Source organism: Penicillium soppii (genome assembly GCF_028829465.1).
Source record: "Penicillium soppii strain IBT 18220 chromosome Unknown utg000005l, whole genome shotgun sequence".
NCBI lineage: Eukaryota > Fungi > Ascomycota > Eurotiomycetes > Eurotiales > Aspergillaceae > Penicillium > Penicillium soppii.
In genome coordinates this window covers 4,535,646-4,561,372 of record NW_026643235.1, presented here as the reverse complement: position 1 = coordinate 4,561,372, position 25,727 = coordinate 4,535,646, and the positions used below count along the sequence as shown (strand labels likewise).

The following is a 25,727-nucleotide window of genomic DNA, read 5'->3' as shown; positions in this document are numbered from 1 at the left end:
AATGCTCTCTCGTCATTCACTATCTTGCGTTGTATACGGAGTAGCAAAGGCATACATCTGTACTCCCATACTTCGGTCCCACTGTTCATATACGCTATATCGGGGATGCAAGTCGCAGAGTTTTTTGGTGTTTTTTTCTTCTGTACAAACAATCTCGATCAGATTGTGTACTTTGCATCGAATATCCATTCTGATCAGTCAACTCAATGAAATCACTCGCATCGATGAAGCATACTACTGTCTATTGTAACCATGTAACATTTCAACATTTGGTGTCCCTTCCAACAACACTAATGAAACTGGACGGCAAGTCCTGTCAATCATTGACCGTAAGAATCTACACGAAGGCCACTATCTTGACCCCGTCGATTTAGATCTTTTAGGTTGAAGTAAAGCACCACAGAACAAAGCGATGACTGCAACTAAAAGGTTTCAGGGCATGCTAAACTATTTGTCATTAATTTAGGGCCTCGCAAAATTCGGACTATTCTATATGACGATCTATTTGGTTAGAATCTTGAACGCTAAGAAATCAACGGTTCCCGCTATCGATGACATCCCCACAATGTCGAAATTGACGCGACAAGTTGGCTTGACGTTTTCTGTCAGTTTTGTGCGTTTTTCTTTGTTTGTGCTCCAATTATCCAACGTTCCCACCCGATAACAACTTGTTTGCTTTGTCTTTTTAACCACTCATCTTTAGCGTGGACTCTACTTTGTTAGAATCGGATAGTATTACCCAGAATCATAAGTCCTAGTTACGTTTAAAATTTCGGATTACTCCGGAATATTCAATTCTCGATTTCAATTTCAAATTTTTATTTCTTATAGAATTTAGGGCCTAGACATGAAAGTCGCCCCTTTTTTTTATTTTCTGACTAAAGAAACATTGTCAGGGTCTGTCTGCTTTAGGGCTACTCCGTAAACATTTGACAGCTATGCTCTGAAGCTTCTGATTGGTTCAAACAGAGACGATCCTTACGTACCTTTATCCACGTGGCTCAGCTATTTGGAGCACCGCCACATGTCGGCTGAAAGTGTGGCCCAAATGCACATTGAACATACATATGTACAGTGATTAAGTAGGGTTTTCCCTGTTCTTGCATCTAAAATACTACTTTCTGAGACAGTTTGACAGCTTGGCGTTTTATTAAGGAAGAGCAAACATCTTACCCTGGTCATTATATCAACGCCAAATACTCCATATTAATCTAACAACCGCCATTGCCGCTAAGATCAAAACAGATCGAGTAAAAGAGCCATTCCGGAGATGTTCGGTAGGGTAATCACCCTGAAACGTACAAAAAAAGAATGAGGCATGGAATTCGGCAGTTATGTGACAGCGGGTGCACTGACTGGGAAATAAAAATAAAATAAACTGGGGGTGGGGGCTGGAGAAAAGAATAGCATCAATGCAAAACTGACTCGATCGGGATTGGACATAATCGACATTGTTTGGTGATCGACGGTAACGGAGCACACTTTTTTTCAAACGAGTTTTGATGTAGGTGCCCGCACTCAGAAGTCTGATCATACTTCTGGAACGCTCGAGAAAAGGTCCCGGGTCAATTGTCTGTGTTTTTTTTAAAAAAAGGTATCCTTTCTTTCATTTGGGTTGGCTCACCGCTACGGAGGAAAAAGACCTACTACTACTACGAGGCAAAAAGAAAGTGTGTTAAGGCTCCATCAAGAAACCGTCTATCGTACTTTATTGATTTACTTCATGTCTATAGTTTGACTTGGGAGTCGATTGTCCAACAGTCGCACTGGGGCTCGTATCGATCGAGATAATTTTGAGTGACCTTGAGAAACGTATGGAAAGGGGGTGGGATTGTACAAAGTATGAGTCTGTTCGCGGAGTAAGATCGCGTCGTTTCCAGACTGCATAGTTATTGCACAGGTACCATTGAAAAAGGCAACTTCAATGATAGATCATCGAGAGCATTCCGTCAATGCATATTCCAAAGGCAGGAGGAAGTTCCGTAAAAGTGTCTTCGTATTTGAGAAACGTCAAAGGCCTATCAATAGTCTACTCTATTCGAATCTTCGGGACATACAAGAAGGGAGGCACCCGACTAGTGTGTATTGCTGTGCAGACCCGAGGGGCCGCACGCACGATCGATCAATGATGCGCATCGATCGAACAAGATCGGTCCGAGAAAAATAGGCATTGCGTCATGCCAGAATACTCTCTTGTCGGGGCGTTTTCACCGAAGCCGATGACCCGCAATTGAAAGTATGTAATGGTACCTTTATTCAAGGTTGGCAGGGGCGTTCATAAGACAGGTGACACCCGTGTACTTTAGGAGCCAGTAACAAGTCACCGATCAAGCTCTCGATCCATCTTGTTTCCATTTGAGAGTCCAATCTCGCTAGAAGCTTTAGGGTCCAGACTCAAACCCCAGCAAGCCACTGCATTGAAAACGGGTCGGAACTGGCGGCCCGGCAGACTAAAGCTAAGCTAAAGCTGTCAAATTACAAATTTGGCTTAGTGACTGTCCCCACTATCCCAAGGGAAGGGACAAAGTTAAGGATCCTACGGAGTAGTGTGATTGTTTTTCTTCACCCAACTGGTTGGGATCGCAGAACCTCTGTTCATTTCTTTTACTTAAAATCATCTCGAAACTAGAGGTTTCAAGAAGCGACGCCTTATAACCCGTGGCTTACTCCCCCACGCGAAAATACTACCCAGAAAGACAAATTAGGTACATATGTAGTTATTAGTGTACACCTGACCGCAAAGCGTCGTACCTGGGTAAGCAACAGATCGAGATGTGAGCTTAGTAATAGTATTGCTGATCGCAGCATTACCTACTTTTGATTAAAGGCAGCCAATCCCGACAAGCATTGGCTCCTATGCCATCGCTTGTATACCTAGGTATACGACGTACACAATTGCCTTCTAAATATGGAATTGATGGTGGCTTTCAATAATCCTAATACATTCCAAATGGTTATATAATAACGTCCCAAAAACGGAAAAAAGCAATGTGAAACTGCAGTTAATTATTTCTCCATTGTGGCCCGGCCCGAAGGGCCGTCATAATGTACCTACAGATTGGGGCAGATCAACTGCAGAGAGCTATTGTTCGTCTCCATTCTGTTGCAGGGGGGAAAGGTCTCCGTGTACTTCGTAGGGATTTCAACTTTGGCTGTGCCTAGGATACTCAATTTGAGCTCCAAGACTGAAGAATTTAGATTATGTTAGCTTGAATAGCACTATTTAGGTCAATCACTATGCGCAGTGAACCCGGCAATACGATTCACCCTGACGGGTGGCTGCGCGATATCCAAATTTGTGCGCTCTGAGCCCAGCAGCGTGGTCATGACACCTGGCCCTTGCACAGTTCGCACTCTGAGTAAAGTCGGTCGGGTCGGATTGGTTGAATATTTACTTTTTTAGCCAGTGCATTGTTCGCGATCCACTTGGCGGCCCATTATTCGCCTGGACTCGCTTGACCCTCGAATATTAGTCAGGAGACAACCCTTGCATTATACGGACACGGAAAAGTTAGCCGTCTCTCTGTTTCATGTGGTCAACGTGGAGATCATCTGCATAAGTAAGGGGAGAATATAAATTCTATGAATACATTGTAACTGACTCTTATCAAAAAGGAGGCTTAAAAACATGCTTCGTGGAACCACAGATTCCAAGGCTCTGGCTTTCCTGTTCCTTGGGTTCAACAAGAGTTACCGAATATCTCGACTTGACCATGTGGGGACTTTCAGAGATCAAATTTGACATCATATTTTGCTAGGTAAATCCCAAATACCTGGAAATGCCGAGTCATTGGAATTGGTATATGATTTGGCTCATCCAATAAAAAAAGTCTAGAGGTCCTTGCATCGTACTTTGTGTTCAACTTTCACCCACGGCCAATCATTCAATCAGCTTTCCTTTCTTTCCTGTCTTCAGAATCAGCTAAATCCTTAACGAAGATAGTTCAAACTCTCCTGAACGAGCTAAAATCTTCCCCGGCCCCTCCCTGCTCCAAAGCTTCTCCATAGCGGATCCTGATGCAGGCGATCGCGTGTAGTATTCTCGTGTTTATTAAAATTCCACTTTTCCCAGGCTATCTCCCGCTCCCAGCAACCAAGCCCAACCCACCAGTCTAGTCTCTAGTGTCCGCACATCCCTAACCCGCGGACCAATGTCACCATCATAAATTCTTCCCCGATATCCATTTCACTCTCAAAATATCTGCATAGACGGACAAATTGCCCGAAGCGGCGCCCCCAAGATCGTCCCTGGAGATCCGTGCTTGGCCCCGATCGAGTGGTGTGGCTGGGACCATGTCATTGTGCCTCGGGAATCTTCTGCTTTATTCTTCCTACATTCGGGCTCCAGTGCGACGGTTAGCAAGGCCCTGTGAACCAATTAGATCCTCACCGACCAGACAGGCCGCTATCATTCCTACGTCCCATTCCCCAGGTATTGGGTTTTCTTTAATCGATTTCCGGGAAGCCTCGGTTTACACGCGAGTCGATCAGTGGCTGGGGAATATGACTGCTTGGAGCATGACAAATACCCCTATATTGCCCACATGCCCCATAACAAGGTGCATGGCATTCATTAACTATTACTTACTACTGACGGTGAGTTTCTATCTATATGAATCTATCAAAGAAAAGATAATTACGAGCATATGGGTGCCACTTCTATTCCACAATTCCACAATCCCATTAGATTCACTCATTTCCGAACTACTCGACGCAAGGCATAGCCCACATAATACCCACTCTCAAACTAAGTTGAGCTAAACAGACACCGAGAGTCGGAAAAAAGCCCCGAGCAGCCCCGTTTCCAACCAACAAGAGACTTTTTATCTTCCCCTTCCGGATGATTATCATAGACTTAATCCAACTTCCTCTTGTCCGATGTGGGCCTAAGCGTTCGGTGCGGGAGGAGTGGTTTTTCAACCCGCCACATTGGTACTCTATAGCAAATCCGGGTGCACAGTGCGTTCGTGCAGGGGATTTTCACTTCGCACTACAAATTTGTGGAAATATCCACCGTGGCTGGCCCCTCTTCAAAGGGCTGAGTCGATCACGACTCAGAGAATGGTCCAGTCCTAGTTCTATATTTCTAATAATTCCCATAATCATGATGATAGGAGAGACGTAGATCATCCACGCCTCTGGGAACCCCAACAACACCTTTAAACAAAATTATAAACCACAGCAATGTTGTAGAAATCTCTCGAAAACGCACTTCAGATCTGAATCCTGTGCATCATTACACAACACACAGGGAGGAACAGCCCGGCCCAGACGATCCATGAGGGGTAAAATGGAGCAGACTTTCTCAATCTGGAGCAGGTACCATGCAACCCGATCTCAGGTCATATTTTTGTCTTTTTCCACCTTTGCAGTCCTTCTTAGAAAATACAAATCGCACAAGCTCCATTTTGGTACAGCAACGGAGCCACCAGGCCGCGGTAGCGCTGGAAGTGGAGGAATAGACATGACGGAAGTGAAACCCGTACGCTCGCAACAAATCACTTATAAATTGCCCACTGATGCACAATGCCTACATGTACATATGTACGATCACCTGCTGGGAAGCGGGGATATATGATAATAATCGGGCTTGTTCGGCTGGCTGACAATTACACTTACCATAACCATAACTACTAACTATCCGGAGGGCTTGTTCCGCAGAGGATGTGGGTAATGGTAATGGGCGAGCTAGTATGAGACTGCATGCAAGTTCGAGCCATAATCCAAGCCCGAACCTATGGATACGCGACGCAAATTGCTTCCGGGGTGTAGTTACTGGCGTGGAAAATATCCTGATTCTGATCGCTATGCAAGATCGATCTCCTCACCTGGCAAAGGCGATTACCTTTTCCGGCGAGTTACACAACCTGGATTTATCCGGGATCTGAGGATCTTGATTGTGGAATTCCTGATTGGTCTATCGAGGCTCCATGGCCCATTGAACAAGATTAAGGAAACGCTTGCCGCTTCCGCTTAATGCATGATGACTCTTTCAGATCATAATTATCCCTTGCCTGGAAACTTGATAGCTGAAACAAATGCCGGACGCAGGTCCGCAGCCAATTAGATAGTAGATTCAGTGAAGTCATTTGGCAATGGTGGTAATTGTGCTGTGCGATCATGATCATGGTCAGACCTCCTTCCACGGGAATAATTTGGTGTTGATCGATGATCTTGTTTCGTGTCTCTTGTAAGTTGTAGATAGACTATACACTCTCAAGTCTAACACGCAGTTGTTACTCAGAGTCTGACGTTGCCCCTCCCGAGGTCGTTTTGCCCCCTCTGTGAGATCACAAAGCTAATCGAAGATATCCCGTACTGAGTGATTATGTATTGTATATAGTTTTTGGAATGCGATGACAAGTTTGCCTCCTCCCCCTTATGTGTACATCCTGGCTACATGGACTACTGAACCAATGGATCAATGCAAGTATAACCCCAAACGACCGCGTGGGGAATCTGTTTTGCAGGGAGCAAGGAGGTGAGTCGTATATGTACTATTGAGATAATATAGATTTCCCCGAGTTGTCAATGTGATCGTCGAACCAGAAATGGGAATGACTGTTATGGCGGGTGAGGCCCTTGGATGCATGCTTGTTTCGCATTATGTCGTGACAATCTTAATAAATATACCCTCACTACGTTATAATCTTGTAAAGCACACCAAAAGCTCTGGACTGAGGCATATTTTTTCATGGCTTACAGATTTCTGCGAACAGACGCCAGTGGTGGGCAGCCAACTGGCATTGGGCTTTCACCGCTACAATTCAATGGATCTGATGGGATATCAGGATGTCACCGCCACGTTTAGTAACAGGCGCTACTGCAGATAATCATCATGTTAGACGTCTAGGGTGTCTGTTAATATCGGTTCTGCATACTTACGTTTGATTTACGCTGTTCTCCGAGGTCTAGACACAATCCTGTTTTGGCTCTAGCTACTACGTATGTTCCGGGTCTGGATTTATTCACATATAAACAAGCAAGACGCGGTGCACGGCCACAATTTGATCATAGGAACAAGTCAAAAAGGTAATATAAACAGAAACGCTATTTTTTTTCTCCTGGTTCGCAGTGTCAATCCAATCGGATTCACTCAATTTTATCTACATGTATGAGGCAAAAGCCATCCCAACATGAAACACAAGAGAGGACGATAGATAAGTTTGCGTTAGAAGATTTATTTATAACAGAAACCAATTTTTAGCCACTCTCCACTGTTTGTTTTGACCTCCTCTCCTCTGTCAGGGGGTCCCTGGCTGTAGCTGTGCAATGAAAAACTTTTCCCTCAGTACATGTACATGCAGATATGCACAGACACCCGCGCCACACCAGAACCACCGAGGGGCGTTTGAACCGTCAGCACAGATCAACCGTAGGCATGATCCATGCAGGCAGCACTGAAAGCGAACAATGAGAGTCCAGGGCCTGGTAGGATCGGCCCGAGGACCCAAAAAGACCCCGGCCTCCCCGGGCCACTCAGAGCTGCATGAGGCTGTTTCAAAGCTCTTGGGCGGGCTGGCCGGTCGAGCGATATCTTTTCATGGCTAGAAAATGCGGGGGCCTGAGACCACTGCGGCCGGTTGGCTTTTACGATTTTTGAGAAGAGATAGAGCCGTCGCTGTCGAGCAGGCCAGCTTCCTTAGCGAGCTCGTAGAATTTGCCGCCGCGTTTGATAAGCTCTGCAGGTGTGTCAAACTCAGCCACTCGCCCCTTGTCCAGAACGACGATCCGGTCGGAGTCGATGATCGTGTTGATGCGGTGCGCAATTGTGATGATAGTCCGATCAGAAAAGATGCTGCTGCGCAGGGTGCGCTGCAGGAGTGCGTCCGTCTCTACATCAACGGCAGCCTATCGCTGTTGTTAGCCAGGATTGTCAATCAATATCAGAGGAGTCAGGAGACTCTTACGGTTGCCTCGTCCAGAACAAGGATATTGCTAGGAGTCAACAGAGCGCGGGCGAGATTCACAAGCTGACGCTGGCCTTGACTCAGGTTGGAGCCTGTGGTGCTGTTAGAATCTGCCTCAGGCAGTTTTGAGGCGTACATGGTAACTTACCTCCTTCCTGAATCTGAGCATCAAGCTGGCCTTCCATCTGGGTGACATGGTCCTTTAATCTTGCGTGATCTAGAGAAAACGCAATCAGCCATTGTTGATTGTGACAAATAGAACGGGATGCAAGTTAGACTGACCTAGTACGCTCCAAAGTTCAGTATCATCATGAACATGACGAGGATCCAAATTGTCACGAAGGGTACCTTCGAACATGGCTGGATCTTGAGGAATGATAGCGAGACGGCCACGAAGGTCAGTCAATCCGATGGTAGAAACATCGAGTCCATCAATACTAAATACATAGTCAGCATAAATAGCCCAAAGAAGGCCAAATGTTTTTTCTTACCTGATATTTCCATTCACGCCCTCAATAATACGGAAAAGAGCCAATGTGAGTGAACTCTTTCCAGCGCCAGTTCGGCCAACAACACCAATCTTCTCCTTGGGCTTAATGTCTAGGTTGACATCTTTGAGCACAAGGTCCAGTCCAGGGCGGTAGCGGGTGCTGTAGTCGTTGAAAGAAACAACACCTTGGGCCGGCCAACCGATGGCAGGGCGGCGCTTGAAGATCACATCAGGAGCCTCACTTGGGAGATTGGCATATTCGAGGACTCGTTCAACAGACACAATGTTAGTCTCGACTTCGACAGTCTGGCGGACAATCCAGTTCAAAGACTGGGTGATCTGGAGAGCGTACGACATGGCCAAACCGACCATACCAGGCGAGATACGAGCGCCAGATGCAACAGACAAGATAGCAAGTCCTGCAGATGCAAGAATGATTATTGAGCCAATGAACTCGAGGCGCACGGCGAGCCAGCGGTTAGCGCTGATGGATGGGAAGTAAGCTCGGAGGTTGGCATCCATGCGCCATTCATTTTCAAGCAAAAAGCGAGCTTGCTGTTGGTAGGCACGGATGGTCGAGATGCCGCCCAAAGACTCCTGGAAGTGGGCGAAGATAGGGCTTCGAGTGACACTATCCAGACGCTTCAACTCGCGAGAGGTTCTCAAGTAGTATTTCTGGTAACTGAGGTAGATGTAAAATAAAGGAATAACGAATATCAAGAAGGCAGGGGTAGAAGACGAAATGACGATCATGGTGAAGATCGCGCGGGCAGAGTTTGCGAACAACATGTTGAAGGTGCGAGCAAGTACCTCATCGACTCTGTAGATATCACTAGAGAAACGATTGAGAATGCGACCGGATGGGGTGGTCTCAAAGAAACTCATGGGGGAACGGAAGATGGCGAATGCCATCCTCTCGTGGAGCTTGCGCGATGCTTCAATGGAGCAGAAGATCCACAGAATCAAGTTCTGGCAAATGACCAAAAGAGAGGATCCCAGGCCAAGTGCCAAGTAGACACCAATGAACTTGCCTACTTTCTCATTGGTTTTGTGGCGTTCATTGTACTCAGTCCAGCTCTTCAGCCAGAAATTGGCCACCACCTGAGCGGTTTGGGCAGCCAACATAGCAAATAGATAGATTCCAACGGCCCAGACGTTGCTGTCCTTTGCATATTGACCGTAGACGCCCCACTTGACCTTTCCTTGTTGGGAACTCTCTTGTGTTTGTTTGCTCTTGAGGATGTTCTCTTCATCTCCCAGCTTGCGCCGTGGACCTTGCCAGCTAACAGTGCTTGCGCGTCGCAAGGTAACAGTAGAAGTCCGCCTACGAGCCTCCCCGTTTCCAGCACTGCGAATAGGAACAAGGTCACCGGGTTGCTCTGCCTCCTCGCTGTCCGAGTCACCGCCGGTTTGGATGATAGTGGTTGTGACCGACGAGCTGTTAGGGCTCGCGAGATCCTCAGAGCCACTAACAGTACCCTCATCGTCTGAATCAACCATTGTGGTACGAACGAGGTTCGAGATCTCGCCCTTCATAGCCATGAGTTGTTCGAAAGTTCCTTTCTCAATGATGGTCTTGTCCCTCAGGAGACCAATGAAATCAGCCTCCTTCAGAACAGTGATGGCGTTGGTTGCCAAAATTCTGGTCTTGCCACTGAGGAGACCGGTCTTTCCAAGTACCTTGTTGATGATGTGGCGTCCAACATGTTGGTCAACCGCCGAAAGAATATCATCCAACAGATAGATATCAGCACGAGCATAGACAGCTCGTGCGAGTGTCAATCGTGCCTTTTGTCCGCCTGAGAGGGAAATTCCGCGTTCTCCAACCTCAGTCTGGTCACCATCGGGCAAGGTCTTGAAGTCGTCGAGCAGAGCACAGGCTTCCACAGCGAGGTCATAGAAATCGGGGTCCCAGCGGTGGCCGAAAACGATGTTTTCCCGGACACTTGCATTCATAACCCACGGTGCTTGCGCCACATACGCGATGCGGCCGCGGACAACAACCTCTCCTTCGCTCTTCCACAGGTCACCCAGCAGTGATTGCAGAAGTGAGGACTTTCCAGAGCCGACGCGCCCAACGATACAGCTAAGCTCACCCTTGCGTGCGCTGAGATCAATGTTCTCCAGTACGGTGGCTCCGTCATGGCGGTTCCAAGCAAACGAGGCGTCGCGAACACGGACAGACTCGTCACCAATGTGTGCCACAGGGTCTTCGAAGGAAACAGCATTGGTTTGCAACTCCTCTGCGGTGAAGTAATCAACCAACCGCTTCACGGCCACGGAAGATTCAATGATTGACGTGATAACCATGGGCAAAATGGAGAGCGGGAAGGTCAGTAAGTTGAAGAGCGTCAAAGCAGGGAACACAATCTGAGTGGTCAAGGGCTTGTCATTTGTCAACACAAAGACGGTGAAGGTAGAACAGGACACAAGGAAGGGGGTTGATTGCCAGGTGAAGTTGGCAACCGATTGAGTGGCTCCAATTTTACGAAGCGTGTTCAGCTCAAGATCATTTCGGATATGGCTGAGTTTGTTCATGAAAGCCGTGTTCCAGGCATAAAGCTTGATGCTCTTGATGTTGTTCAAGATCTCAGTCATGAGTCGAGTTCTCGAGTCTTTATTCTTCATTTGAACGATCTGCAACTTCTTCATGGCCCGCGCAATGACACCATTGAGGGGAATCATGAATAGCATTACTCCGACACCGGCAAACATGCTCAGTCCAACGAGCTGGTAAAGAGAAACCATGCATAGGGCGATTTGGAAGGGCGCAGAAATGAGCTGGGTACCGAATTGAGTCAGATCGGCCAGACGTTGCTGGTCAACAGCCATGTGGTTGACGATATCACCGGTCGTCTTGGTTGCACGGCCTTCATTCGACAGCTTCAAGGACTTGGCGTAGATCAAAGCGGTCAGAGACGACTTAACTCTCATGCCTGTGTCGAAAGCACGCTGGAAGTATTGATGCAGGAAACTAGTCTGACAGACAGATACAACAAACATGGACAAGGCGATAGCAACACCTCGAATGATAGGTTGTGGGTCCGGGCTTTGATACGAATCAATGAAAGAAATTAAAAGTCGAAGGAGTTGTGGTTGCACGAAGGCAAGGATATCACTTCCGGATTTGATGATCGCACCACGGATATAAGGACCACCAAAAGCTTTAAAAAGCGCAAGCCACAGCGATGGCTTCTTATCGCTGTGGTTCTTTGTCTTCTCGAGCTGTTCTTCCCACGCCTCCTTCAAGGCGTCTCCCGTGGCTTTGGTGGTGTCGCGACTGCGGAGATTCCAGAGATCATCCTGGGTCAAGTAGTTGTCGTATCCGAACTTCATCATCGGAGTCATCCAGCCAAACGTAAGAACCGAGAAGATATCTGCATAGTTGTAAGGGCATTCATCATCACTTCCGAGGGCATCATAAGCACTTTGCTTCTTGGGGACGAAATACTCCAGAACAAATTCAAACAGTGCCAGTCCCAAGCTCACATTGATGCAGACGAAATAAGGAAGTCCGTCGATGTATTCTTTGCGCGCGACCAATGACCGCAGTTTAATCCCATAGGCGATAATGAAGAACAGCCAGTAAAACAGTACAACCCCATTGGGCTGTCGACTCCGCCAGTGCTCAAAGTATTGGACCGAGGTAATAACACCCAGCGAGATAATTGTCAAAATCGAGGACCAAAAGCGAAAATCGGCATGGAAGTTTTTGGGCTCTGACTCGACTTGAACCGCAGCTTGCAGAGCGGTGACGAAGGTGATAGCAGCGAGAACGACCTATCGCAACCAAAATACATCAGCGACTCACTCATGACGTGCGCGGGGGGCTTTCTGGTATGTATGTACTTACCAACTTGGTGTAGAAGTGCCAGTTCTTCGATACGGGCTGCGGATTTCGCTTCTTCAGCAAAAGCCACAAGGCAGCCAGTCCACTCAGCGTACCCCAAACAGCCACTACAGCCACAATCACGTCAAGGAAGCATGGCGTCAGATCAAATCGCGATGAGCTGAAAGGGCCCCAGCCCTCGCTATCTGTACAGAAAGGCTGACGGTGGGATTCTATTGCCGATCCTAGGGAATGCAGAAGGTTCCCCGGGCGGGATGCCTCTAGGACCACCTGGGATTGGCCATCCAGCATTTTTCGAATCGTTTCTTGGCCAGTATGCCTTTGCGGGAAAGGAAATAGAATCAAGAGAAGACGGGAGGAGTCAAGGAGCCTCTTAGCTCAAGTTGCTTAGGAAGCAAGGACCCACTTTTTTTCTCGGACGGGGAAGTCGGAGCTGCATACCGTTTTGTGTCGGAAGTATTCCATTTGTAAGTATGTCGGACTCGTTATATTACCATTTACAGGACTTCGCATGATATTTGTGTCATATAAATATCGAGCTATTTAATAAAGAATAAAAAGCTAAATAACTTCAGGTTCAACTGAAATTTTCTAGCCTCTCCGGTCACGTGAAATCCGGGATTATTGCGCGACGTAATTCGTCGGCGATAAGCGCTAATTAAGACCGAATGCGGTCTCGGGGCGTCTACAACAGTTATGTATTCCAGACTATGATATTGTATAGCTATGAATATGTTATGAAACGGTCTCAAAATCATATAGAGTTAAATTGACTCCTAGACTTCGAATATGTTCGTAGTTGAAATATTTCCCGAAATGTAAAGCATACCATAATGCCTACATATGTATACCCATAGGTTGTTGTAAGTCTTTACCCACTCCTATATTTACTAGCAAAGAATGCCAATTTCAGGCCCTTTTTCCTTCATACATTCATATAGCAACTTATTTTTTACCTATGTTAATATTCATTATTTGCTAGATATATGGCAAAATATTTATAACTATATTCGCAAGTAATTCCTCTGTACAGAACGGCTAGTTTTCAAAGTTTTGCAGCCGAGTTTGGTCAAGAGTTATCTATGGGACCGCTGGTTATATATATTTCAAATTCAATTTGGAAATTGTATCTTGATCTTTGCCACTCAACAGCCATGTATAATGGATTGTTCGGAAAGAGGTATTTTGAAAATTTGATACTAAAATTTTACCAAATTTATCTAAAATTGGTATATGTGACTATATAAGTTCAAGGACCAAGATAGGACTGAAATCGGCACTCCACCCGAGGGCTGTTTGCTAGTAAATATAGAAATGGGTGAGGACTTATTGACCGGGGGTGGGGGTGTATCTCTGATCCAATATATAGAATATCAACCAGTAGCGTTCGTCCTCGATAGAAAACCCTCAATCACCATTACGATACTATCATAACGCATAGCCCGCGCATAATCAATTGCAGTACCGAAATCTCCCCTAGCATGAGGATCTGCACCATGTTCCAGTAACCACCTAACCCGCTCAGTTGCTCCCGCCATCACCGCATGGACAATCGGATACTGCGCCACCATATGTTGGGAGACCTCTTTGCGATTAACATCTGCACCACGACTCACCAGCAAAGCCAGGATCGGGATTCTACCGATATCAAATTTGCGGGTCGGTATCACACGGGAAGCATGGGGGTTATTGCCAGGGGGACAAGCTCCAGCAGCCAAATGTAGTGGTATACCAAAATTTATCTGAGCACCGGCATCAAGGAGCATACCCACAGCTTCCACAGTCCCATGAACGGCAGCTGCTTCAAGGGCAGCACATGACCTGTTTCCTGATCCACCGCGACGTTCATTGCTTGTTTGCGGCTGCCCTGCAGTGGGATCAGCTCCGAGATCGAGGAACCACCGGAGAAGAGGGAGATTGGTCACAGTCCTAGGGAGAAAAACAGCGCCATAGAAGGTTGGGATGTTAGGGCTCCAGCCAAATTGACTGAGAAGGTCGAATAGGGCGACATGCAACTCGTAAGGCGCAAAGAATATATTGCTTGGGGTTTCGCGGACAATTGGTGCCCCACTCGCGAGTAAATATCGAGAAATCTCAACATGGCCAGCTGCCAGAGCGCATGTAAGGCCATGATGAAGGAAAGCTGGTGTTGGATTCTCATTGGCGATAACGGATTGAGCGACTGCGAGGAGGCCCTGTTGGCAGGCGAATTCAAAAAATTTGAAGTAGGGTGGAACTTCACCAATTGAGCCGGGATTTGCGCTGAAAAAGCTAATATCACCAGGCGCCATGATAGGGAGATCCTCATACTTGGACCCCATTGCTCCTGACTGAGGCTGCATCTGTGGGTTGCTGCCAGTACTTTGTTGCCTGGAAGTTGCCATCTGCGCTCGCGCTTGTTGGAGCTCACTTAGTGTGATCTGCTGTTGGCCTGATGACATATTACCCGTAGAAATGCCCAATTTACGAGTTTGATTGGATCTTGCACAAGTTGAGAATTCGACGAGCACATTGTTGCCCAAAGCGTTTAATGTGCCGGCTGACAGTCATGTGACACCTCAACTAAGGCAGTTGTATGAAACAACCAGTCATGGCTTGCGGTTAAGGTTTGGACGAGAGCAGAAGTTCAGATTGATCGTGCTTATGTAGGTAGCCAAGGGTGACTGGGCCTAACCTAGCCTTGCGTGTTATGTTCCGAGTTAGTTTGTAGGTCGATTCTTTCAGTGGTACATGTATGATTTTAAGAGCCTTTTTTTCGCAGATATTACGATCAGCTGTCATATTATCACTGTTTCTTGTAATGATCAGACAAATCATGACAATTTATAAATCCAGCACAACCCATGGACTATATTCGGGTTTGATAATTGTGACTAAGCACTCACCTCCACCCCTCCAGGGTGTAGGTGAGCCCACACCTGTTAACAAACCCACACCTATTAACAAAATATCATTATTTCAATTTCAAACCTATTTTTCACCACCAAAACTATGCCGATTTCCTCCGAAAAAGAAGAGATCCTTCTCTCAAATGCCCTCGAAGCCTATAAATCAGGTCAATTTACCAGTATTCAGGCCGCAGCCTCTCATTTTGGCGTCTCGAAGTGGAAGCTTCGGTACCGAAAGGAAGGCAGGACAAATAGAAAAGGCCGTATAGCCACTAAAAAAGCCCTAAATTCCTCACAAGAAGCCTCTCTTATTCGCTGGATTAAGCACCTTAATTCAGTATATACACCACCAAATGCTAGTGATATTAAGGGTGCTGCATATCGTATTTTACGACATTGTGGTTCCGACCGGCAGGTTGGCAAAATGTATGGGTATCAATTCATTCGACGCCTACCACCCCATATCGACCTTCGTACACAAAAGCCGATGGAAAAAGCGAGGATTGAAGCTGAATTACACGGTGAATTAGTTCACTGGTATGAGGTCTATGGCTAATTCCTTAAAAAAAACAAAATTCAGGCTAACGAACTATATAACTGGGATGAGACTGGCTTTCAGCTAAGTATTGGAACGAAGGAAAACGTCGCTTCTACCCGCAAATATGAGACTATTGCGACTGGTGGAATAGGCTAGAATATTACTGGAATTAAGTGTATTTCGGCCGATGGCTGGGTTATGTATCTATGGTTTTTAATGCGTGGTTCTAAACAAATGGAAGACTGGTTTAACGGCGATAATGATCCTACTAACTATAGGGTTATTAAACCAACTGCTAAAGGCTAGACCGACGATATAACTGCAATTTAATGGCTATTAGATTTCTATTATACTACTAAAAAGCGAGTTGCTAAAGGCAGACCTAGGGTTTTGGTTATAGATAACTATAGATCCTATAGAACCCCGGAATTTGAGCATATCTGTTAAAGCTTTAATATCATACCTTAGTGGTTTATACCAAAAATGACATATCGATACCAGCCTCTCGATAGTAAGCTATTCTCAGTTCTTAAACAAAAATTCCGAAGAAAGAATAATAAGATTATACGATAGGGTGGAGATGTTAATAATAAACGGCATTTTCTTTAAATCATTAAAACAGTCCGTAAAGGCACATTTAAATCGCAAACGATTAAATCATCATTTAAAGACACCGGTCTTTGGCCTTATGATTTGCATATTATATGCGATCAAATTGATCTAGGCTAGGAAGATAAACCAGTCCTTGAAATATATGGTTATACGCCATCACCAAACCGTGAATTTCCTAGTTTAGTAACGAATTCGCCGCCTAACTTAGATCAAAGATTCTCTAAAGTTAAAGATAAGATTCAAACTATATTCGAAGACGATGAATTAGACCTTCCGAAGCTTTAAAAACATATAAACCGTGCAATTCATGGCGGCAAGCAGGCTGTTTAAGACCTAGCCCTTGCAAAACAGACGATAAAAAGGATGCAAAGCCACAAGATTCCTATCAAAAAGACAAAGCGCATTGTAAAGGGTGCTTCTAAGAGTCCTTTATCGTCAATTGCAGGTAATTCGAAGGTTCATCAGCGTTGTTCGAAGGAATCTAAGCTGGATATTCGGCGTGAGGCTGGAAATGTAAGAGTTCGAGACTATTGGCACCGCGCCAATCAGGCTCTTAAAGAAAAGAAAGAAGCATCAGGGGGTAGAGATTATCTTGAAGCTAATAGTGAGCTATTTAAATATATAGATCCAGATGGGATGGTGGCTGAAAAATAGGGTTGAAATTGAAATAATGGTTTTTTTGTTAATAGGTGTGGGTTTGTTAACAGGTGTGGGCTCACCTACACCCTAGAGGGGTGGAGGTGAATGCTTAGTCACAATTATGCACAATCAAACAGTGCAAACATCGACGTCATATATGAAATCAAGTCACGTGAATGAAACAGGTATCAAAAGGTTGCAGGATATACGTAGCTCATAGAGCTATTGCAAAATATCCATTCCCTCTATAGAAGGATCTGTAAACTATTGCTGGAACGCCGAGTGAAAAATTGGCCAACACAGCCCATTAGCGCCTACAATTTCCTAATAGGGAGGCCGACTGGTTAGTCCCAAATATCTACAAGCACAGCCCACACCCGCAGCAACAATTACTAACATAAAATTGAAGAGCTGTGGCTGAGCCAAAATCTTAACGCATGAGTCAAATGCAAGTCAAAACAATTTACAACATATAAAAGCGACTATAAGCACATCTAGTTAGAATATTGCCTGCATTATCTCAAGGCGGTAAGCCTCGTTCATCAGCGTCATTGGAGGGGCACTGCGATTTCAATACACTGCATTCTTCACACAGTTCGCCATGGCTGATAAGACTCGAATGGAGGATCTCTTGAAGAGACCTCTTTATAGTATGTCTGCAAAATGATGCGCAAAAATGCCTGCAAACTGATCTTTTACAGTCTACGACCTGCCGCAAGAACTTCTCGCAAGTTTAACGGCCAAGACCACAAACCAACCTATCGCCGAAGAAGATACCGGTCCTTCTCCACTAGAGCTTGAACAGGCAGCACAAGACTCTGCCATCGCAAAATCCAGCCTTTGCCCCCTATGCAAGGTCTCTTACAACAATGTACAGGATCAGCGCAGTCACGTCCGCTCAGACCATCACCGGTACAACGTCAAATCCCAGCTGCGGGGGACTGCGTTACTTGAGGAAGCCGAGTTTGCGAAGGCAGTCGGAGAGCTGGACGAGTCCATTTCCGGCTCTGAGTCATCGGAGACAGAAGAGGAGGAAGGAGATGGAGCCGCTGGGACAACGTTGTCAGCCTTGCTGAAAAAGCAGGCCAAGATAGCCCACCCCGAAGAGTATAGCAAGGCAAATATGGCGGGTGCCCCGAAGAATCCTCTTCTCTGGTTTTCGAGCTCGGGTTTGCCGTCCAACAAGTCCTTGGGTGTCTACAGGGCGATGTTCTCAACCGCCGAGCAGGATGATCCAGCTCACCTGGTTGATACGCTGCGCCGAAAGCAGCTAGCTCCAGTCAAAGGACGCACCAACAATGCGAGCAAAGTGCAAGATCCTGCCGCCTCGGGCCCTCACATTTTCATGTGCATGATTGGCGGTGGCCACTTCGCAGCCATGCTGGTCTCGTTGGCACCGGAGATCCACCGAAAACAAGGTGGTGTCGAAGAAAGACAAGCTAGGGTTATTGCGCACAAGTCGATCCACCGATATACCACCCGACGAAAGCAGGGTGGCTCGCAGTCTGCCAGTGACGCTTCTCGGGGAGCTGCGCACTCCGCAGGTTCAAGTCTACGTCGATACAACGAAGCTATGCTTGAAAAGGAGATCAGAGAGACCTTGACAGAATGGCGCGGGATGATCGATAGCGCCGAGCTGTTGTTCGTTCGCGCTACGGGAAAGACAAATCGGCAAATCCTTTTTGATAACTACGACGGACAAGTCCTCAAGAACAAAGATCCCAGGATCCGAGGATTCCCCATTAATACCCGGCGCGCCACACAAGGAGAACTGTTACGGTGCTTCAAAGAGTTGACCCGTGTCAAGATCAGCGAGGTAGACGAGGCCGCCATCGCAGCCGCCGAAGCCAAGCGCAAAGAAGAAGAGTTGAAAGCATCGACCCCAGCACCGAAACCCCAGCCCCAGAAACCAAAACTATCAAAGGAAGAAGAAGCCGCTTTACTACACACAGGCCAACTCCAGGCCCTGATCCGCCGCTCCAAGGTCCCCGCCTTAATGTCTTATATTTCAAACAACTCCATCCCACCCTCATTCACATTCACACCAGCCGACTCCCCCCAAAACTTCCGCTGCCCCACACCCCTCCACCTAGCAGCCAACCTGAACGCCCCAGCCGTCGTCACCGCCCTCCTTACAAAAACCCTATCAGACCCAACAACCCTCAACAACGAAGGGCGCACGCCCTTCGAACTAACCGGCGACCGGGCGACGCGCGACGCATTCCGCATTGCGCGGCACGAGCTCGGCGAGTCTCAATGGGACTGGGAGAGCGCGAAGGTTCCATCCGCATTGTCGAAGGCCGAGGCCGAGAGGCGTGCTGCGAGCGAGCGCCAAGCTGCCGAAGAAGAGGAGTCGAGCCGGCGGAAGGCGGATCTGGAGCGGCTGAAGCGCGAAGATGCGGAGAAGGCCGCGCAGGCCAAGACTACGAAGTCTGGTGGGCGGACGGTGGGCGCTGTTGAGAAATCTGGCGCGGAAAAGCGCGAGGAAGAGAGTAGGGGGATGACGCCTGAGATGAAAATGAGGTTAGAGAGGGAGAGGAGGGCTAGAGCTGCCGAAGAGCGGTTTAAGAAGATGCAAGGGAAGTGAGGCTTGTTTATACCCTGTGACGCTGTTGGTTTGGGCGGTGTTTGGTATGCCCATTTGTAACTATTGCCAAGAGCGTTTGTAGATGGTTGCGGACATTTGCATTGCGGGAATCACAAATCTGTTTGTAGCGTCTTTGTCATCTGTCGGATGGTCCTCGCTCTTGTAAGAATCGCTAGGGTTGGGAAGCCCACGTGGCAATCGATAGCATTGGCCATGAGAGACTGTATTATAGCAAGGCATGAATGTTGGTATAACAAATGGATCCTCAGAGAGCCTGAGTAAGGTGATTCTGCTAGTAATTGAGTATGCAGATTCATTATTTGGACACTCACAGTCCAGTGCCAACACCGCGCAAAATGACAAAACCTACGAATCGCCACCTATACTCCCAGGAGGCAGCCAACAGTCAATAGTTGTCTTCGTGATCTGCAGGGACAGAAGGAGCATGGGTTAAGGCAATAATCGCCCGTATGCAATCACGCGCTGAAGATGGAGGGAGGGCAGCTCTTCTGCTAATTAGATGCTCTGACTGGAGAAAGAGTGGCCTTTTTCTTATCCCTGTGTTCTGGTTGGGACTGGAGCCTTTGGGAGGACAGTGCGCGCTTATCGATCGTGGCTAGGGGATCTGGTATGTGGGCTATTGATGGAGCAGGGGAAGTTAAGAGTAACTCGAAAAGGAGCGTGGAGTGGTGATCTATTGCATTGGAGACATTGTTTCACTTTGGGTCACTGGGTTGAGTCTTGACTTGTGATTGGGAACGTATTACGATGGACTCGGGAGGATAGTCTGCTAGCAAGGTGGAGGGAAGTATTGTAATATCGAAATCATGACTGTTCATGTACAGCGTCAGGGCTTATACCGGTAGGTCAAAAACCAAGGCCACCCAGCTTCTATCCTCACCAGCTGTGATCCACAAGACCAAGGACAATAGAAGGCAGGGCATCAACGTTGACAAGCCACACAGCCGCATTTGACAAATCATAACAAGGATATCAACAGGGCTGAGACATCCCAAGCCCTATATTGCACGATGTCTGAGTCGGCGAAGCTATCAAGGCCAATATGTGAACTAAATTCTGAAACCTTGTAGCGAGTGTCCTTGAAGGATACCGAGACCATAACGGGGCACGAGTGGAGTGGCAGTATTCCAGCTCCACGAACAAGAACGAGTTGTGGAGATGATCTGCATTAGTGCCCGTGGCCAGGGGCTATGTCTTGCATTGGCGGCGCAGGGTGCAGAAGCTTGGACGTGGAGGGTGGAAGTTTGGTACGTAGCCGTGACCTTTTTTGCCTTGGATTTTTGGTCATTCGTGCTGTTGAGTTTGATACTAGCGGTTGATACTTTTGTTTCCTGAAGGTCAAATTTGTTGTTGGCCTATGAAAGTGTTCCTGGATGAGGATAGTTCCATCGGGACTCTGACTATCCCTTGCGTGAGATTGAATTTCGATCGGTGGCTGGGGGCTGTGGGGCTTGAGGGGCACCTGAAGGAGCACTCTACTTGGGGTTGAAGACAGGAATAGGTCTTTGGAAACAGTCCTGGGCCTGGGGCGCTGGTGTGATCAGGTAGTGTTCAAGAATATACCCCTTTCTAGTTTTTGTGTGTGACTATGTTCCTAGGTAGTAGGTGTGTATATTTGTAAAAAATTGATACTGAAAATTGAGTATAGCCAGTATGATGGGTGTCAATATTACCAGACTTGGTATACAAGAGCGTTGCAAATAGTAAATGCTATAGATAGCTCGGCCCGTTGCATCGACTCTGCACCCCACAAAGATGCAGTTGAAGTCTGCAAGATAATGCAAGCTGTATCTTTGCACGAGTGTTTCTAACACTGCAAGGAGATATTATACAAAGAGTTTTACAAAATGTATTACAGTATACAAAAAGCTCCGATGTCAAGGGCTGGGCGAGGGGCGTTAAGTGTGAACAAGGGCACATGGCACTTTGAGCATTGACCTTGGAATGTACCATAGTGTTGGTTACATGCAATTTACATGAAGCAAGCAGAATTGAAGAATCGCTGCATAGACTGTTAGTTATAGCGAGTCTATGGAGTACAACTGCTATCTAGTTATTCCGTACATAACTACTCCGTAGTCAGCCAAGGCAGATGAAACATGTGCGATCCTTGGCGCGTCGCGACGCGTCTACGCGACGCGTCTGACGCGTGAAAATTCTATTCTCGCGACAGAAAATATCCAGAGGAGTGTAGGACGATAGGATTATAGGTATACAGGAATAAGGCTCAAGTCTAGGATAATTCAAGTGGTCAGCGTTCTTCATCCTAGAGGAGAGGTAAACCTCCTGGAAAACCTCCTCTTTCAGCGAATTATTAAACCGCGACAATGCCCACTAAAGAGGATGAAGTAGATCAAATGCGATGACATCGTGTCAATGCGCCTCGTGCCAGGGTCAATGCAAGCCCAATGCACGATGCAAGCCATTTGGCATTACAGTCCTTAGTTTCAACGCCAATACAATACACTGATATGCAAAATGCAACCAATTCAAAGGAAATCAAAGCAAGATGCCGATCTGCAACCGGAATAGGAAATGTAATAGGAAAAGTGTTGAGTCTGATGTCTCAGGGGGTACACTCGTGCCTGTTGCCTTTTGTTGCCCTTGCTTGTAATCCCTCTTGTCCTGCACTCCTTAGTATTCTCCTACTATACTCCTGTTTCACTGGGAGACTTTAGATCATAGAGAGAGAGAGGGAGAGAGAGAATAGCTATAATAGAAAAGGGCTTCATTCCATCTCCTAGTTATCTTCTTCATAGTCTCCTACCATCTAGTCACATTCGCTATACTAGACCCTTCAGAGTGAGAATACTCCTCAGACTTTCGTTTCAAAAAGAATATCTCTCAAAAGATCTCTTCCAACATTCTTTCAACAAGCTTTTTTTGAACTTCCAGGAAAATATAAATAGTACATTCTTTGTGACGGAAATAGCCAACACGTTTCGCTTGACCGTTCGCCGCCCAAATCCCTTTATCTCGGAATTCCCCCCGCCAAACTTCTTCTCCCTGACAACACTCGCTTCAAAACATCAACACTACAATTTGTCGTCGCACCCCCGGAACGGTTGGAAATCGAATCGCATTCCGACGACACTCTTATCCATTCTTTTTTACCATCCCAACTCCGTCGTTGCGCATCACAACTGCCTCCGGCGCAATCACACACACATTCGCGCGACCGCGCAACTGTGACCTTCACCTGACAACTTCGACTTACACTTCCCAACTCCACGTCGATACAATCGCACAATACTCTCACAATGCTTCTTCCATCTGCCCTCCCATGCGATGTGCGCCGGTCGTCTCGCTTCACCCCCAGCCGCCTTTTCTCAACTCCGCCTCCATCCAGCAGCGGCTACGCATCGGGCAACGGTCTCCTCGGCACCTGCCGCGCTTTACAATCGCTACTCAACGGATCGCCAGCGCCCCCATCGCGCCGCTCAGTCAAGGCCCAACGCCTCCAAAGCCCTCTCCCACTCAACACACCCCGTCGCTCACCGCGATCGCACAAGGCCGTGCGCCCCGTCTCCCCCAGAGAAACACCACCACCCCGATCCGCCGCCCTCACACCACCACCAGCACCAGCGCGCGGCGCAAACAAGCGCCGCCGCGACACGGACGACGAGGAAAGCGGCATGGAGATGAGGCACGAGCGCTTCGCGACTCCCAAGCGTCGCCGTCACGTCCCCTACGAACTACCTCTTGGTCTCGCCTCGACCGATTTCTACTCTCTACACTCTCCACCCGTCACACAGTCTCCTCCTTCTCCAGCCCGTCGAATGGAGTTCCAATTCGGTCCGTCCACCGACCCAGACGCGCCTCTGCCTTCCATCGAGGTAACAGAGGAGCTTGCTTCCCCGGCCCAGCCCTGGACTGCTGAAGAAGACCAGCATCTTCTTGAGCTGGTCCTACAAAGAATCTCCCTCTCCCAACAACAGTGGGATGAGTGCGCGCGCCAAATGGGCCGCAGCCAAGTCGGCAATAGGTGGCACTCCCTCGTTGGAGAGGGTCGTGTTGGCCTCCGTCGGCATTGAAATTATTTGCAATCTCCGTGTTTGATTGATGTATTATATGATACCTGTACTACCCTGTGACTGACTGACTTGTCTTTTCTTTGCTCAAAAAACACCCCTGTATTATCATCTGCTTTTTTCCGGTTCTACGTTTGACCAGCACAAATTGTTCTATCTATGTCTTGAGTCCCGGTTTCTTTTCGGGCTATGTGAATATGTTCTGCTTTTCTGTTCCCTTGGGCCTGCTTATATTTCCTGTGTGACTTAATCTGCACATCTGCTGTATGTGTCCTTTCGGTTCTCGTTTGGGATCTGTACTACTATCTACTACCAACTTGACTTGTACTTTTATCTACCAACCTTCACATGCTTTATTCAAATTGTAGACACGTTCATAGAAATATCGTCCGGATGAGACCTAGGATTGTCTATCATAGGCCCAAGAAGGTAAAGAATGGAAGAATTGGATAATTATGCAAAATCCAGTATGTATGTGGCTCCACCAAACGCCAGACACCCATTGTGCTGCGCAAAGTACAAAATATAGAACAAAAACCGGACCCAAGTCCATTGATATCAACACGCTCGTCAGATCTCTCCAAGAGCCCAAGCCCCCAACCTTGCTGGCACGATCAGAATCTAAAACAGTCCAGTCAGCCAAAGAACCATACACGGATATAGATTACCCAAGAAAAAAAACATACCGAATCTCATAACTCCCCGCACGAGTCATATAGCGCACCCACTTAACCGAGCTATAGTTATTTTTCTCAAAGACCTTGAGATAGCGCACCAGTAACCCGGAAGAGGTAAACATAAGCAAACTAAACGAAAGACTCAGCGGCGGCCGACTCCAAGCCTTCTGATGCGTCATAGAAGTAAGCGTTGCCTCAGCATTAAGCACAAACTCAGATTGTCCGGAGAACCTCGCAATCTTCCAAACAATATTGTTCTGCTCAGGCTCATACTTGGCCTTCCCCTGACTCGTCCGCTCAGTAGTCTTGGCGGTATTAAGCGGCGTCGGAATGCGAATAACCACATTGGTCGCAAACAGCTTCGAGCTATAGTTCGCCTTAATAGCCACACTGTACTCGACCTTGGTCGTTCCAATTTCCCTCACAATAGGATGGACCTTAAACGGCAGATTGACATTCTCGGTCGCGCGGTAGCGCATAAGCTCGAACTCTCCGTCCGGCGGCACGAAGGAAATAATTCGGTCCGCATCGAACCGGCCCAGCTTAACGCACTGATGGAACTGGCAGTCTTCGAGGGTGACCGAGCCTGCCGCGGCGCGAGTGGCCTTTGAGGTGCCTTGGCCAGAGCCCGTGCCGCGGCCGTTGGAAGACGACTCGCCAGGGTCGAGGAGGAGGCGGTCGTTGAGGCCGAACTTGCACTCTGGGGTGCCGGTGAGGTAAGCGCGCATGACGATCTGGCCGTTTACGTCTGCGCGGAGGACGGTGCCTGTTGCAGACATTAGGAGGTTGACGTCTTCGATGACGTCGACGAAGGCTTCGTTTTTGCGGTATTTGATGTCTGCGCGGCGCCAGGACTGCGCGCCTGTTGCTTGTTGGGTGATGCGGGAGGAGTCGGTGGGGGAGTTGGCGATGGCGGATTTGACGCCTTCGGTTGTGATGTACATTTTGAGGGTGTCTGGGTCTGTGTTTTGGGGGTAGCCGAAGTCGAGGATTTCTGGGTCGTTAGCTTGGTTGGGACTTGGAATTGGGACTTGAAGGGGCGTTGTCTTACCATCCAGGAGCTCGTAGATCAGGACGAAATTGTTCTTGACGGCTTCTTCGTCGAATTTCCCGAAATAGCTCTTACCCAGCATGATCAGCCGGTAGAGGAACTCGAAGACCAGTGCTGCATTGGCATTGCTTTTGGTCACTGCTACCAGGTAGATGTTTTCGTGCTTGACATGGCTGAAGGTCGTCGAGCCCAGGGTCAGGATCGGCGAGCGGACCTGCGGGTTGGAGATGACTTGGATGCGGAAGATGTCGGCAAGACGCGGACGGCAATCGCTGCGGAAGGCGCGAAAGATGAGGTTCTCGCCCTTCTGATTAAATACGAGGATCCCCGATAACATTGTGATTTGGTTGTCCTGGAGTTGGAGAAGAGCTACGGAAACAGGGGTGGGGTGGGGTGGATCGACACCGCCTGGATGGAGCACAGAGTATAAAAA

The 25,727-nt window shown here is 47.6% G+C and overlaps 6 protein-coding genes across 6 annotated transcripts; 2 read left to right on the top strand and 4 right to left on the bottom strand.

Annotated features, from left to right (window-relative positions):
* Positions 1 to 3,051: 3,051 nt before the first annotated feature.
* Positions 3,052 to 3,327, bottom strand: N7529_007185 (uncharacterized protein; the record flags this gene model as incomplete). Its single annotated transcript, XM_057242712.1, has 2 exons — positions 3,052 to 3,185; positions 3,237 to 3,327. The coding sequence occupies 2 exons, from the start codon at positions 3,325 to 3,327 to the stop codon at positions 3,052 to 3,054; spliced, it is 225 nt and encodes a 74-aa protein (XP_057098071.1).
* A 4,263-nt stretch (positions 3,328 to 7,590) lies between these two features.
* N7529_007184 (ATP-binding cassette glutathione S-conjugate transporter YCF1) lies at positions 7,591 to 12,541 on the bottom strand (the record flags this gene model as incomplete). Its single annotated transcript, XM_057242711.1, has 6 exons — positions 7,591 to 7,851; positions 7,911 to 8,002; positions 8,059 to 8,127; positions 8,193 to 8,347; positions 8,402 to 12,180; positions 12,254 to 12,541. 6 exons carry the CDS (start codon positions 12,539 to 12,541, stop codon positions 7,591 to 7,593), a joined length of 4,644 nt encoding a protein of 1,547 aa, XP_057098070.1.
* A 1,082-nt stretch (positions 12,542 to 13,623) lies between these two features.
* N7529_007183 (ankyrin repeat domain-containing protein) lies at positions 13,624 to 14,691 on the bottom strand (the record flags this gene model as incomplete). Its single annotated transcript, XM_057242710.1, has 1 exon — positions 13,624 to 14,691. One exon carries the CDS (start codon positions 14,689 to 14,691, stop codon positions 13,624 to 13,626), a length of 1,068 nt encoding a protein of 355 aa, XP_057098069.1.
* A 2,837-nt stretch (positions 14,692 to 17,528) lies between these two features.
* Positions 17,529 to 19,514, top strand: N7529_007182 (putative C2H2 finger and ankyrin domain protein; the record flags this gene model as incomplete). The annotated part of the gene is made up of 2 exons (XM_057242709.1): positions 17,529 to 17,577; positions 17,629 to 19,514. The coding sequence occupies 2 exons, from the start codon at positions 17,529 to 17,531 to the stop codon at positions 19,512 to 19,514; spliced, it is 1,935 nt and encodes a 644-aa protein (XP_057098068.1).
* Positions 19,515 to 22,795: 3,281 nt separating this feature from the next.
* On the top strand, positions 22,796 to 23,569 carry N7529_007181 (uncharacterized protein; the record flags this gene model as incomplete). Its single annotated transcript, XM_057242708.1, has 1 exon — positions 22,796 to 23,569. One exon carries the CDS (start codon positions 22,796 to 22,798, stop codon positions 23,567 to 23,569), a length of 774 nt encoding a protein of 257 aa, XP_057098067.1.
* A 611-nt stretch (positions 23,570 to 24,180) lies between these two features.
* Positions 24,181 to 25,631, bottom strand: N7529_007180 (AP-2 complex subunit mu; the record flags this gene model as incomplete). The annotated part of the gene is made up of 2 exons (XM_057242707.1): positions 24,181 to 24,187; positions 24,253 to 25,631. The coding sequence occupies 2 exons, from the start codon at positions 25,629 to 25,631 to the stop codon at positions 24,181 to 24,183; spliced, it is 1,386 nt and encodes a 461-aa protein (XP_057098066.1).
* Between the last annotated feature and the right edge of the window lie 96 nt (positions 25,632 to 25,727).